Source organism: Odontesthes bonariensis, chromosome 5, assembly GCF_027942865.1.
Source record: "Odontesthes bonariensis isolate fOdoBon6 chromosome 5, fOdoBon6.hap1, whole genome shotgun sequence".
NCBI lineage: Eukaryota > Metazoa > Chordata > Actinopteri > Atheriniformes > Atherinopsidae > Odontesthes > Odontesthes bonariensis.
Genome location: NC_134510.1, coordinates 31246663 through 31260745, shown reverse-complemented (window position 1 = coordinate 31260745; position 14083 = coordinate 31246663). Strand labels below are relative to the sequence as shown.

Here is a 14083-nt window from a genome sequence, read left to right as displayed (position 1 = left end):
TGAAGGAATGTGTATGAGTGTGTGTGTGTGTGTGTGTGTCTTCAGACTCTTGCCAAGTATCACATATCAGGAACATAAACACTCGGCAGCAGTCTCTTCCTGTATATACAGTAGTGTGTGTGTGTGTGTCTGCATGTCTAAGTTTAAAGGACACTGAATATGCTAGAATATGAGTGCATCTCTCATGTACGTGTGTGCATTTACAGTACATGTTTGTCTTTTTAATAAAGACAGCATACATATCTACTAGTTCTAGTCTATCCAGCTCTGCAACCAAACACTTACCGTTGGGATTAAGCTCTGCAGAAAGTAAGAAGAGAAGAGATAAATGTTAAAAAGAAAAGTCTGACAGATCAGAGAAACAGAAATGGCACGAGAAATAGACATCACTCCTCTTGTCTGGTTTTATTGAGTGACAAAGATAAATGGAGGAAGTGGAGTCCAGCGTCTGGACATAAGAGGTCTGTGTGGAAACCTCCATCTCCCTGCATGTGGATGTACACAAACCTTAAACACATTCTGGAAGTCTTTGATTTTTGCCTTCCCACACACTTGGAAGTTTTAGCTGGAGGAACTCACAGCCCCCAACTTTAGCCAAATGGATCCTAAATATAATAAGATTTCTAAATCCAATATAAAATATCTTCTTGTCAAGGTTAGTATGAAAATTATTCTGACAGAATGGCAGAAAAAACTTTTATCCATTGAAACTGATTTTTTCTGCATATCCTCAGTGTTACAGACGGGGATAGAGTTGAAGTTTAACTATGACTGTTATCTGTAGAGATACAAACTGAGAAACCTGCACTGACTCTACTCTAGGTTGAAAAAAAACTTATTTTTCAACTGGTTTAAGTCCTTTTTTGGCACTTATTTCACTTGTTCGCTGTATCTGAACATTTTTCTCAGTATGCTTCACTGGCTGAGCGCTGCTTCTCAGATGAATTGACAAAGTTGTTGACCACTCCTAAAAATGATGTGGTCCAGAGCTATAAAATGATTACAAAATGAAACTTTTATCACACCCCTATCCACAGCCACAGCTGACTGACTCGCAGAGAAAGAGCCATTGATTTGAGGCTGGGCTAAGCTAGAGAAATGAAGGCCGGGCCAATGAACTTCAACTATGCTACGACTGCAGTAATTAATTAACCGTTGAAGCCCTGCATGTAACTATCATTCATCACGGCCAACATATTTGCCTTCTCTTCGTGTCAAACTGATTCCAGCCAGGACCGCTCACTGCTGCCACCTCTCTGGGAAAACACAACAGAACTCTGACTTTTGATTTCTTCAAGTTCTCAGCCATTTTGAATTTGACATTTTTGGCAAACATTGAAAATCTTATTCTGCCAACAACATGAGGTTCTGTTCAAACAGATTATTTATAAAATGTGTTTAATTTGAAACTCGTCCTAGAGAACAAGATTGATGTTGTTTTTAAAACATGAGTTAATGTCTACATGGATATAACCATGACAGATATACAGAACAGACAACACACATAATAAGCAACAAAATAACCCCTAATATGGAAGACTTGATTGTAGCTGAGATTGTATGAGCTCTCAGATGCAAAGACTTGTAACAGCTAATAAAATAATATAATAATCTAACTTTTCAGCTTGTGCATGTGCTGGGCATTGGACAGATTTGGGGAACACCGACTTGATAGAGGCAATTAGCTAATTACTGGATGGAAATACTCTTTTCAAACTGTATGACTGTACGTTCGACTGCTTGCAAATATAAATGGCAACGTTAGCTTTCTAATGCACAGTTTTTTTGTGTGTGTATGCACGACTAAAAGCAATCTGCCAAACAGCATTTGAAATGTGTAGAAAAGCTGACACTAAATTATAAAAACAAGACTCAAATTGCAAAATCTGATTTTTTAAATTTGATTTTTTTTTCAAGGGGAGAGCATCTTATATCCCTGTTCCTCAGTGCCATATTTTTCCAGCTGCTCTGGGATTTAAACGGTCTGTCTGCCGCTTCTCTAACCTTTAGGCCACAGCAATAGAAGTCTGGAAGATTAAGCTCTGATTTGATTGGTCGAAGAGGATTTCCTGCGAAGGTGAATGAGAAGCAGATGGCAGGTTGCAGGCCAATGAAAAGGCACTAAGGTGCTGAGTCAAAAAGTTCAGATCTTATTAAACTTGATGAAAGTCACGATTCTCTCTTTCCTATAAAAAGTCTGCAACGTTCACTCTCATTTCAGAATAATTCTGCCTTTTCTTTAAAATTTCGGTTATTTTTTATTTTTTTCCTATAAGTAATGTTAAGCCCAAAACATTCGGTAAATTGAATATACGGAGAAGTTGACAGAACAACAATTATGTTATGTTTTCGCAACCCAAATATAGAATCACTAACTAAGTCAATGCAGTGCTTTTTATTGGTTAGTCCCTGGAATTCTTATATATTTTCCAGTATTTTCATTGACCAATTAAAACAGAAGTGTAAATTGTTTGAATTTCTTCTAAAAATGTAGAAAACTGGGCAAAATGTGTTAGCAAGAAATGCTGTTAAGTGTGGATGCTTTCAAACTGAATAAATGTACCATGTCAGAACAAAAATAAAGCCACGGTATCTAATGTTACTGCACAGCTTTCAAGGTGTTTCTATGTTGAAACTGCAGAATGAAGTGGAGACTGATCAGATGCCTCCTAAAATATGTCATGAGAATATTATGTGGAGTGGCAACCAGGAAATTTTCAAAGCAAGACAACACATTTGGAGACTGATGGGTGATCTACCTCGAACACGTGATTGTCCATAAATCCCTGGAATATCTTCATACTGAGGAGTATTATCTAATCTGAAATTCTAACTCCTGTCATTATTTTGTCTGAGCCTCAGATTTCTGCAGTGGGCTCGCCAAAGAAAAGGCAGAGAGCAACGAAAGGGGGAGAGAAAAAGGAGAAAAAGATTAAAACAACACAAAGAAGGGAGAAAAATGAAAAGGAAAAGCAAAAAAATAAATTAGCAAAACAATCTATGTTGAGTGAATGCTTTGGCTAAATATAAAGGACATGTCAAATGAAGCGAAAAGGCTCCCATAGCAAACACACACACACACACACACACACACACACACACACAGTAGCTACTCTTGGCCAGCTGCCAGCCAGTGTTGAATTGGTCTTTCCTGTTCTGAAATCTCCTATAACGGCTGAGAAATTAGACTGGATGGAATGAGTGAAATTCTGGATCCATTAGACGGGGTTGTAGAAAAAAAAGAAGAAGAAAAAAAAGACAGTTTAATGTTTCATGACTGTGGGTCTTTATTATATCAATAATAGCTGAGAAGGTTGAGAAGGTGTTCTTTGGTATAATTACCTACAGACTCACTGCTTTTTTATGAGCCTTCGAATGAAATATCAGCTTTCAAAATATCCCTTCTGGCCTTTTCTATACTTCTTTTGTGCAAATCATTGTTGCCCTAACTTCTAAATCAAGTAAAGGATTCGATTTACATTCTCCTCCATCAGCTGACAACTTATTGGCTCATCTTCAGGCTAACCTTTTAGATGGACTGAGTACTCCCAGAGGGAATAGGATAGTGTGGCTTGTGAGACAGATATTAAGGGTTTGATTCATGAATCGTTGTATTGATATGTGGAGCACGAAGGTATAACGTATAACATATCGCTTTTAAAATGTCATGACTGTCAATTACCAGAAAGCATTTTCTCCAAACAAATGAAAAGCTAGTTTTCTTTTTTTCCCCAATGTTATCAGGTGACTGAACAATCTCATAATGGAAAAAAAGGAAAATACACAGTATACCACTCTGCACATTTTTATATATCTATATATATTGTGAGTAATTGGTGCAGCTCATGAGAAAATAGGGGGGGGGGGGGGGGGGGGGGGGAATCTTTCAAAAGTACTTAATCTCCCAATCTAAAACAATCCTGTTATTCACAAGAACTGAATTACTTGTTTCTTGGCCTGTGACCTCACCTTCCTCCAAATCTGTTGCTAAGCTGTTGTTGTACAGTGCACACCAACAATGAGGGCTAAGAACCTGATCTGCTTGGCAGAGGTAACGAAGAACACCTACAAAAAGTCCTTGCAAATGGACTTTAGAGCTAATAGAGGAAGGATCCAACGAAATACTGCTGCTCCTGGAGACAACATGAGGAGATTTTGGTCACTTTGGCAGGCTCAATAAAATAGGAGAAAACAATAAAGACTGCCAAACGGCTTCCTTGGTTTCCACACGAATTGGCTTAGTAGCCAATGAATCATGACTGGCCATGTTTTATGGAAAGTATCAGCATGGTTTGCAACTCAGTGTTCAGTGCTCAAATGAAAATACCCATTGTGTATGCGAGCTAACAATGCACTGTAAATGCCAACTTGACCACTTGATCCTCTCAAGTGTGTTTGTGTAAAGCCCACTCTCAGGGTATTAGAAAAATCACAGAGGGGCACTAATGAAATTCTTTCTCGATTTTAACTACTCCTGCCATCATCAAGCCTCCTTTGAAGGGTTTAAGAAGTCAACAGCCTTCTTAAATGTCAAAGCCTTTGTAGAGCTTAAAGAAGGACACAGTAGCCTCAGGGTGGGATGGTGTTATGTGGAGTGGGTGGTGTGTAATCATCACCCCTGGGTGGCAGTGGATACAAAGTGATGCATTCCTCCCAAGCAAAAGACAGCATTTAGGGATGAGAGGTGATGAGGCATTACTTGAGATTAGCACTGGAACAATAACCAAGGAATTACAACCATGTTACAGCTCCTACATATTTATATACAAACACATTTTAAAGTTGACCACTTTGCAAATCTCCATCTACATTGTGATGGGATAAGACTCCTTTATGATGGTTGAATCACTGCAGAGTGCACAACCAATGATGTGGGAAAAAAAACAGAGGTGGGGGTGGGGCGCATGCAACGTTGTTGCCGGGCTGTTTAAGGCATTGATTCCCAAAGGCTCTGCCCTTATCTAGGTACCAGTTTTCTCAGTGTAGTCTACGAGGTCATAAAGATATCATCTGACAGAAAACCAGTCGTCCATTTTCCAACCATAAGCACGGTCACATTCATAATACAGTCAAATTACAGTTACAGTTGAACTTGGCCATTCAGCTGGAACATTCTTGCCAAAGTCTAGTTACACGGGCGGGGAATCAGCTATTGACTGACATTTCTCAGATGATGCGGTGGTAATAAAAATCAGGAGCAGTGATTCACTCATGAACAACGTGGTCCACTCCACTTCCGTTACTGGTCTTTCTTTTGATACACACCTTAGTGCGTAGGTCCTCTCTGTTTTCTTCTTCTTTCTGCCCAGGCTTGACATACCTCGTCCTCTGGCTGCTGTCCTGTCTTTAGTAAAAAATCTTTCTCTCGACCCCACTATGTGCACATATATACTGTACATCCACCTGACCTATTGTTGAACCTCACCTCTAGTCTCCTTTTTCCATCTTTTCTTGTGTCTTCTTCCTTTAATCTGTACTAAACTTTTATAGTTCTGCTCACAGCGCCCAGCAGGTCCTTCTCGAAACACAAAATCAGCTTCCTACAGTTCACCTTCAAGTGGCTTGGCTTATAAGGTCCATTGAAACACTCCAGACTCCTTATTTTTCAGCTATTTTTAGCGTCACAATAACGCTTAACAAGAAAGAAGCACTTCCAATATTTCCAGCCATTTCACATTAAGTGTGCTTCTGAGGAGGAGAAACCGTTTCACCGACAAGTGCCTGCCAAAGCAAATGTAATCCAGGGGAAACAATAGCACCAAAACACAGATTTCTTTTTTCTTTTTTCATGGCCCAATTTCCGAACAAACGTTTAAATAAATCTTTTTTTTTTCCTTTGCTTTTTTTTCTTTTTAAGGGAGGTCTGTGACATTTGAAATAAAGAGTGGGATTGTTGCTTTGGAAGTAATATCTTCCAGAAATATTGCAGGGCCTGGAAACAGATGCCTGGAGGCAGCAAGGGGATGAACTGAGCTTGTCTGGAAGGAGCCCAGATGTCCTTATGCCAATTCAGTGCTCTGTTAGCAGATGGTGTTCAGTGCTGTCACACAGCAATGGATGTGATATTATAAACCAGGCAGCTGCTAACTTCCTAATGTTTTTAAAGGTGATGGTCATGCTGGTATTGAAAAACGTTTTACACTCTAAGTATTCGTAGTATTACGACAACGACATTAACGTTAAAAGAAGCTTACATGCACCAGAACACATCGACGTAAAATCAGATGTGCATACAAAGGTCCAGATCACACAGTCATGAGTTGATTTAACGGCTATGCAGGAAAGCACAAGTCAGTCAGGGATAGCTGCACACATTCTCAAGACTTACACTCAAGTGTTATGAATCAAGTGTTACACTTCTTGCCACACATGGCTGTTTGAAAAAATGTCAGCTGAAGCATATTGTCTGACCATCTGCAATGCGAGAGAATTTCTCGAGTTAAATGTTTTTTGGAGGTTTGGCAAACAAAGCTCAAAGTTTTACGACCCATGTGAGGATATTTTCCAGAATCCCGTTCAGAGCAAAAGTGAAATGAAATTTAAAGATATCACAACACCATACGCCACAAAAAAGAAAGCTCGCAGTTCATGGATACGCTCCATTACACTTTGCACACTAACAGCTGTTTTTATTGAACAAAAAAAAAAAAAAATGGATGTTAAGTGAACTAAGCTGTGTGAAGCTGCTGAGATACTGTAAATACATGTATGCAACTTAACAACTGTCAGTGCTATTAGCAGCGAAGAGTTCCTATTTTACTACGGTTACAAAGGTATCTAGATTTAACTGTACGACCGGTCAGTGGCACCTGTAAGTGCAGCTGGAGGAAGGACATTAAATTTAATGTCTGAGGGAAACATGGCTCAGAAGAGCTACGCTCAATTGTTAAGCAACACTCAATTTTTTTTTTCATTCATTTGTTCTCTTATGGCCCTGTCACACTGTTGCGTATGGCACTAGCGTATGAAAATTATCACTCATACGCTGGTATACGCTGACATACGCCAGGGGAACGTTAGGCATAGGTTGTATACGTTTCAAGCACGCTGGCATACGTTGGCATATGTTGGCATACGTTGACATACGCTGAGGCAGGAATAAATTTTTGAACATGCTCAAAACTTTTGTGCGTATGGTTAATACGCTAGGCATACGCTAGGCATACGCTGAATACGCTAGAGGTATAGGTACGTTACTGATAGGTCGAGAACGCTGGACATAAATTGCCATATGTTGGCATGAAGGTGTACCGTACAGCTAGCATATTTATAGCCTCCGCCCGTCTGCCGCCTCCATCTCCGCCAGACGGGCGGAGATGGAGGCGGCAGGCAACCGACGATTCACGGGAGCGGTCAGGAGGAGGAGTTGGGGATCTTGATCGCTCAGAAGCATGTAACTCATCAGCCGCAGGTGCATCAGGCATTTCAGCAGGTTTGGGTGAGAATGATTCTTGTGTTTTTTTGCCTTTTCCTCGGCCCAGGGCCCGGGCAAACGACGATTGCTTCTTGGGAGGCATGATCGAGATGAATGTCTCGAGAGATGTTGATAGCACGTCGTCTACTGCAATAATGGAGCAATGTGGAAAGGCTGCTGAGTTAATGGCGTTGCCCCTGGCAACCAATAGCGTCTTCTGCCAACATGGCCGACCGGCCGACCGGAGTCACGTGACTCCTCATTCTCAATAGGCGCGTTGAAACGTACGCTGGGCATGCGCAGTTCATATGCTACTCATACGCTAGTCATTCTTTATTTTCAAGGACTTTTCGTGCGTATGATTAATTTTCATACGCAACTCATACGCTTCTCTCATACGCAACAGTGTGACAGGGCCTTTAGATCAACATGACTTTTCGTGCGTATGATTAATTTTCATACGCAACTCATACGCTTCTCTCATACGCAACAGTGTGACAGGGCCTTTAGATCAACATGTTCTATGGGTAAGGGACATGTTGGATTTATTCTGTGACATAAAGTCAAAACTAAAACTGTGGCATGGGAGGAAAATAAAAATCACCCGTTTGATTTTCCGAGAAAAACTTGAAATCAACCACACACACAGAAATCAGGATAAAAACATCTCACAAGGGGCCTTCTTACCTGTCGGGGAGCTGTAGGACACAATGATGTCTCCAGTCAGGTCAGCAGGAGGGTACCGGCCATTGAGGAAGGCTGAAAATCCCACAGCTGTGGTTGAGCCAACACCTACACACAGAGAACGGTCATGTGTTAATCTTGAACGCTAAACTGATAAAATGGTGGCTTCTCTTTCAACCCCCCTGAAATAGCACACGATCATCAAAAGTTTGAGAAGCACTAGTTTTTTGTAATTTGAAAAATGAACTGTAACATGTGGAATTGCTACAACTATCAGCAAAGTTAAACAATGATTAATATGTTTGCATCCAAAGTATATTTGGCTTCCAAAACATTTTTAACATTTGTGTCAAGAAACTTTTTTATTTTTTTATTTACACGCATCTGCAAGAACTTTCCCCATCCAATGAAAAATTTGGGTTAGGATTAATATCTTAATATCAGCTCATAATATCAGTTTAATAACCTTGCTCATTGTTGCAGCTCCAGCACAGGTAAAGGATCAATACCTTAACACTTCTTCTACAAGATACTTCCTGCATTTTGTTTCTTTACTTGATAGCAAACAGTACACAAGTGATGAGAAATGAAGGCAGACAAAGACAGAGTGTATCATATGACAAATACTAGAGTAAGGTGATGTTCCAAGGTTGGATTTTAAAGGGGCAGTCCAACAATATTACAGGAGAATTTCCTTCTTCCATCACAGAACATACAGTATTGCTTTCCTTGTAAAAGCAGATGTATGAGATTTTGTTTTATCCTCGAAAAGTTTGAAACTCTAATCCTGATAAGAAATGCTGGAGCACTTCAGACTGGGATTGAGATTTACTATAAAGGAAGGCAGGATTTAAGTAAAAAAAAAAACACTGGGCTGTACATTAAAAGAAGCATTAGAAGTAGTGTTACAGAAGCTCGACCGAATCAAAATAGAATGACCTTAACTTTCTGCTTCAACATTGGCCACTTGTTTTAAACATCCATATCTTGTGGGTCTCGTGCAATTTAGTGCCAAAGAGCCATGCTATATCACTGGAGTTCCCCTTCCAGTTATTTGTCTTATTACAAATGCTAATGTGATTTTGACTGAGATTTTCTGACTTCTATAATAGAGGCACTCATTTTGTTCCAGCACTTTTGAAAGAAAGACATTGAAGGATGAATAAGGAAACAGGTTTCTCAACAAAGCGCACGCACACACACACACACACAGACACACAATTTCATAGAGTCAGCATATTCAAGGTGTCGACAGAACAGGATACAGTAAGCCCAACACTAAGCAGATCCCACATACACACACACACACACATGCACTGAACTGGTCACACATTGCTTACATTAAACATCGCCATGCAAGGTGAAGACAGAGAATTAAAACCTCAACCAGAACTTTCACTTGTGTTCAACCCCCTATACACTCTAACACACAGGATCGAAATTATATGTAGCGTGAGAGATGGCCGATGACTTTTAGCCTTCTTTCAAATACCCAAAAACCAACAGAGAGAAAGAGAGAAATAGAGAGAGCTGAGGAGAAAAAGCAGGGATCAAATACAGACAGAGAGGAAAGGATATATTACAGCTAATGGCTCCATGCAGTCAAACACACACACACATACACACAGGGTGGTGTGGTGGTGTAATGGGCCGTGATGTTTCTGAGCCCGGTCTGTTACAGGTGACTGAACCCAAAGTATGAGTGTGTATGTGCTTTAATGGAAGTGCATACAAGTGTGTGTGTGTCATTTCTGGAAGTGAGGAAAAAGTGTGTGCAAGTCTCTGACTGTGTACATCGCTGCATATTACTAACTGCAAGACAGAGAAGTAAAAAGCCTAAATGACCTTCTAGAACCGCACAGAGCTAACAAAAAGACAAGGCCTTGGAGGTGAAGACAGGCCGAGAATGAGGAGGCAAGATGGATGGGAGGAGATGAAAGGGGAGACACTTCATCTCCAACTGACAGAGGAGAAGATAAAGGATAAAAGCAGACTTTCTCCTTACTCCTCAGACGCTGACAGCATTAGCTCCTCTCGTTCTTTTTTTTACTTTTCAATCCTCCACCCCATCCTTCTTCGGTCAATTTTCTTTTTTGTCTATGTTCAATTCAATCCTAAACTGTACATAAAATGGCAGCTTATGGTTTTAGTGTTGGCCTCAAACCATTTCTCTCCAGACAAAAGTGATGTTTTTGTACAAAGTACAAAAATCCTTCACTGAAAGTCAAACTTATTCATGCTTTTCATTAAAATTCTTCATTAAACATCACATAAACTATGTTCGTTCCCATGTAAATATCATACTTTAAAAATTGAAACCAAACAGCCCGGTTTTTAAGAAAGTTTCAACATTCTGTGGAAAATAAAAATCGCAAATGAAAAAAAACATTGAAGATTGATGAAAATGAATTGTTCAAACATTCTGTGGAAATGATGTCTCCCTCTCTGTCCTCCAGCTATGTTCGCGGCTCGTTCTTTTTTTCATGGCTCTTCTTTCTTTCCTCCTCCCTGTCACTCTATCTGTCAGCAGAAGGCTTTTAACCCGTGTGCCCCGGAGGTCACGCTGGTCAGACTGGTTTAAGTGCGTTAAGTGTTCCCAGACCCATTAAGACACACAAACAAGACCAAAGAGGACACAAAGTAATCCCTCTTCCTCTCTCTTCCCTTTCCTCTATTTGTCTACTTTTTTGTCTGGAGCTTTTCATGATACATTCAGGCACATCTGGACAGGTCAGAGCGCCTCTGTGGCCATCGAACCTGTGAGCAACAGGTAACATGTCTGAATGACCTCCACGCCCGTCCCAGTGAGACTGCTCAGACTGGTCCCAGTGTTCTCAGGCCCATTAAACCATTAGCACCACTTCCAAAAAAAACAAACTCCATCAAGTAGGCTGAAATCCCCTACTTTACAACCTCTCCTTTTCCTTTTACCTCCACTATTTTTTCCAGACATTTCTCCATCTTTTTTTCCACCTTCACCAACTGTTTGCTTTGCCACTTCATCACTGCTTCTGCACATTCTTCATCCCCAGGTCCTTGCCATGCATCGTTTCCTTGTTCTAAATCTTTGTGCTTTCATCAGCCAGTCCTCAGGATTGTTACCCTCCTTTGTGTTTTGTTGACACGCTTGTTATAGTTTTGTGCGCACTGTGGGGATTGAAATGATGAGGTCTGGTTTAAACGCAGAAATCCTGGCTGAGAAGTTAAGACTGCACAATCTAAACACTACTAAACGCACCGAGAAGGTTACCTGCTAAAGTGGAGGAGGGAAGTTTGAATATGGGATCATGGTGGATATGAACGACAAGCTCTGTTAGTCTCTCTTCAAATATTGTCCATCTCATCAAAATGTTTCCTTTTCGTCTTCACATTCGTTTTGCAGGACTCGTGCATGGCGCCTTATATAGGAATAAGCAGCATCAGCCACCAACAGCTTTCCAAATCAAATAAATGCTATGTGAATTATTTAAACAGTTGTCTCCAAGACCAACCAAAAGTAAAAACAGAAAGTAACAGCGTTACCTTCACCTGCTGTGGCCTGTGCAGCATTCACCTTTCTAGGCAGTTTACACTCTGTGCCAAATGTAAGCGCCACCATGACCTTAAAAGTCCCTGTTCACACAGACACATTGTGAGTGGTGAGTGTGAGGTGCGGCCCACTGTCCCCACCAGGGTTCAGGTAATAGTACTTGACAGCTCGGGTTAAAGTGACAACTGACTTTTGAAAAAAAAAAAAAAAGGTTGGGGGTCAAGAGGGGTTGAGATGGGGATCAATACCACACAAGGAGAAAGGGACATGCACATGTGAACATTCTCTCCTTGACACATGCAAATAATATGAAAAGCAAAACAATGAAAGAAAAACAAATGTGGAGGATAAATTCCTGATCTGCTGCTGGTTTACCAGCGTGTACGTGTGAACGTAGGTGTGTAGTCTCAGATGTCGTCAAGTCCAGGAGCCAACAACATCAGTGGCCATCAGTGTGGCGTTAAACGTTGACCTGTGACCCTTACAGGTTAGCGTGAGGTCGAATCACTGCGTCGGGTCTGCTTTTAAACAAGCCTAACCAAACCCTCATTTAAAAAGATTAAATGTCAAACACTAATTGGTCTCAAACCCTACAAAATGCTCCACAATGTGTTCTTCATTCGCCGAAACACGCAAACGTTCAGGTAAGATTGCATGTACTCTTTATCACGCTCACACACGCTAACACACCAATGAGCACATCAGGGATTCCGCGGGCTTCAGAGTTTTCCACAGGGTCACCAGCGTTCTAATCAGTGTACAAACCCCTCAACTGTCTGAGCCATTATCGCCCATAAAAGCGATTAACAGTTATAATAGCCACAGATAACATCTCTGCATTCCGGATTTCGGTTAGACCTCCATATGATGTATGGCGAGTATCAGAGAGCCCAGGTCAGCCCACAGACATGATGGAAATGGATAATAGAAGCACGACAGCTGTGATCAGTTATGGCCAGTTTCTTCTGGATCCAATCGTGCATATGCACACAAATGTAAAATCAACATGCAGGTTGATTTATTTTTTTACATGAAATGATCAACTTCTCGTACAGACCAGTGAAACTGTGATAGCGAATCAAGTTTGTGCAAATTGACGCCGCGTATGAGGCCGATTAATGCACTAACTACACCACCACTGTAAAAGCACATGCAGCACTTTATCTCGAGATGGAGCATGCTTTCAAAACATACAGTGAATATAGGTTGTACTTTTCAGAGAGATTACATAGATTTTGCTTTACAACTCTACAGCCAACACGTAAGTGTGTGTCTAAAGTGCAGATTTGTGCGTTTTGCATAACAGAAGTTTAGAAAGCTAAATATTTAGATGTGAATTTCAGAGTACTTTTACTGTACATGACAACTGAATGTTCCAGCTGATTTGAGAGGCACTTTTTTTGTTTGTTTTTAAATAACCGGAACGTATACTTATTATTTTGCTTATGTCATTTAAACTTTATTATATCACCCTTTTGCTGATCTTAGGAACAATGAACTGTACTGTGAAAAGGAAACATGGAATGGGGAAACGGAAAAGAAAAGGGGGAAAAAGGGGAGCAGGAAGAAATAAAGACACTGTCAGGCAAAATGACAAATGAAAGAGAGGAGGCAGAAAAGGAAAAGATGGAGAGAAAATGGCTAAAGAGAAGGAGGGAGTAGGACACATGAGTGGGAACGAGAAACAGAACAAAGGAGGCAGTGTGTGGTGAACGGGGGATTGAGTCGCCATCTGAGACGAATAAAAACTGGAATAACAATAAAAGTCAGAAAGCGCTACCTCCCCTCCTCTTTGCACAACCATTTCCCCGTGTGTTTGTGCACACACATGCATCACCAAGTTTTAGTTCTTTGGTTTTTCTAGTAAAATGTGACAGATTTCTGTCAAATGGTTGGAAAAAAACTACAGTTGACATTCGCACCTATAATGAACACATGTTCACAAACAAGTCTGAACACACACAAACGGGAGAATCAAAACATATGAGGGGAACAGTAAGCGTGCAGCAAACTGTGTTTTGTTGTGTATGTGCATTTCATAACTGCAAGTTTGTGTGAAAACATACCAGGAAGTTTAAGTGACGGGGGAGAAAATGATAAGATGGAGAAGGAGCGTAAAAGTAAAAAGTAATGAAAAACCCAAGCGGTGTCACACCATCAGCGGTGATGTTTGTCATGTTGTTTATGCTGAAGAAGTGTTTCAAATGAACTTTCAAATGACATCCGGATAAAACAGGGGTGAAAGACAAAAAGAAGCAGAGGAAAATCTAAGGATTTGTACTGTATATAAATACCAGACAGAAGTTACACTCATTACATTTACAAATAATTTCCTGAAAAAATTACCCTGAATTGGATTGAGAGGGTATAAAAGTTGGGATGCACCTATTATTCAGCAGGTGATCAGAATCAGAGATTTTTAGCTTGATGTGTGACTGGCAGATCAGGTTTTAACA

General features: G+C 40.5%; 1 protein-coding gene across 1 annotated transcript in view; it reads right to left on the bottom strand.

Moving 5' to 3' along the window:
- Positions 1-14083, bottom strand: part of bbs9 (Bardet-Biedl syndrome 9) — a 158761-nt gene that overhangs the window by 107784 nt on the left and 36894 nt on the right. Inside the window, exon 14 of the mRNA XM_075466085.1 lies at positions 8102-8206. Within this exon, the coding sequence (XP_075322200.1) occupies positions 8102-8206 (105 nt within the window). The remainder of the gene's footprint in view (positions 1-8101; positions 8207-14083) is intronic.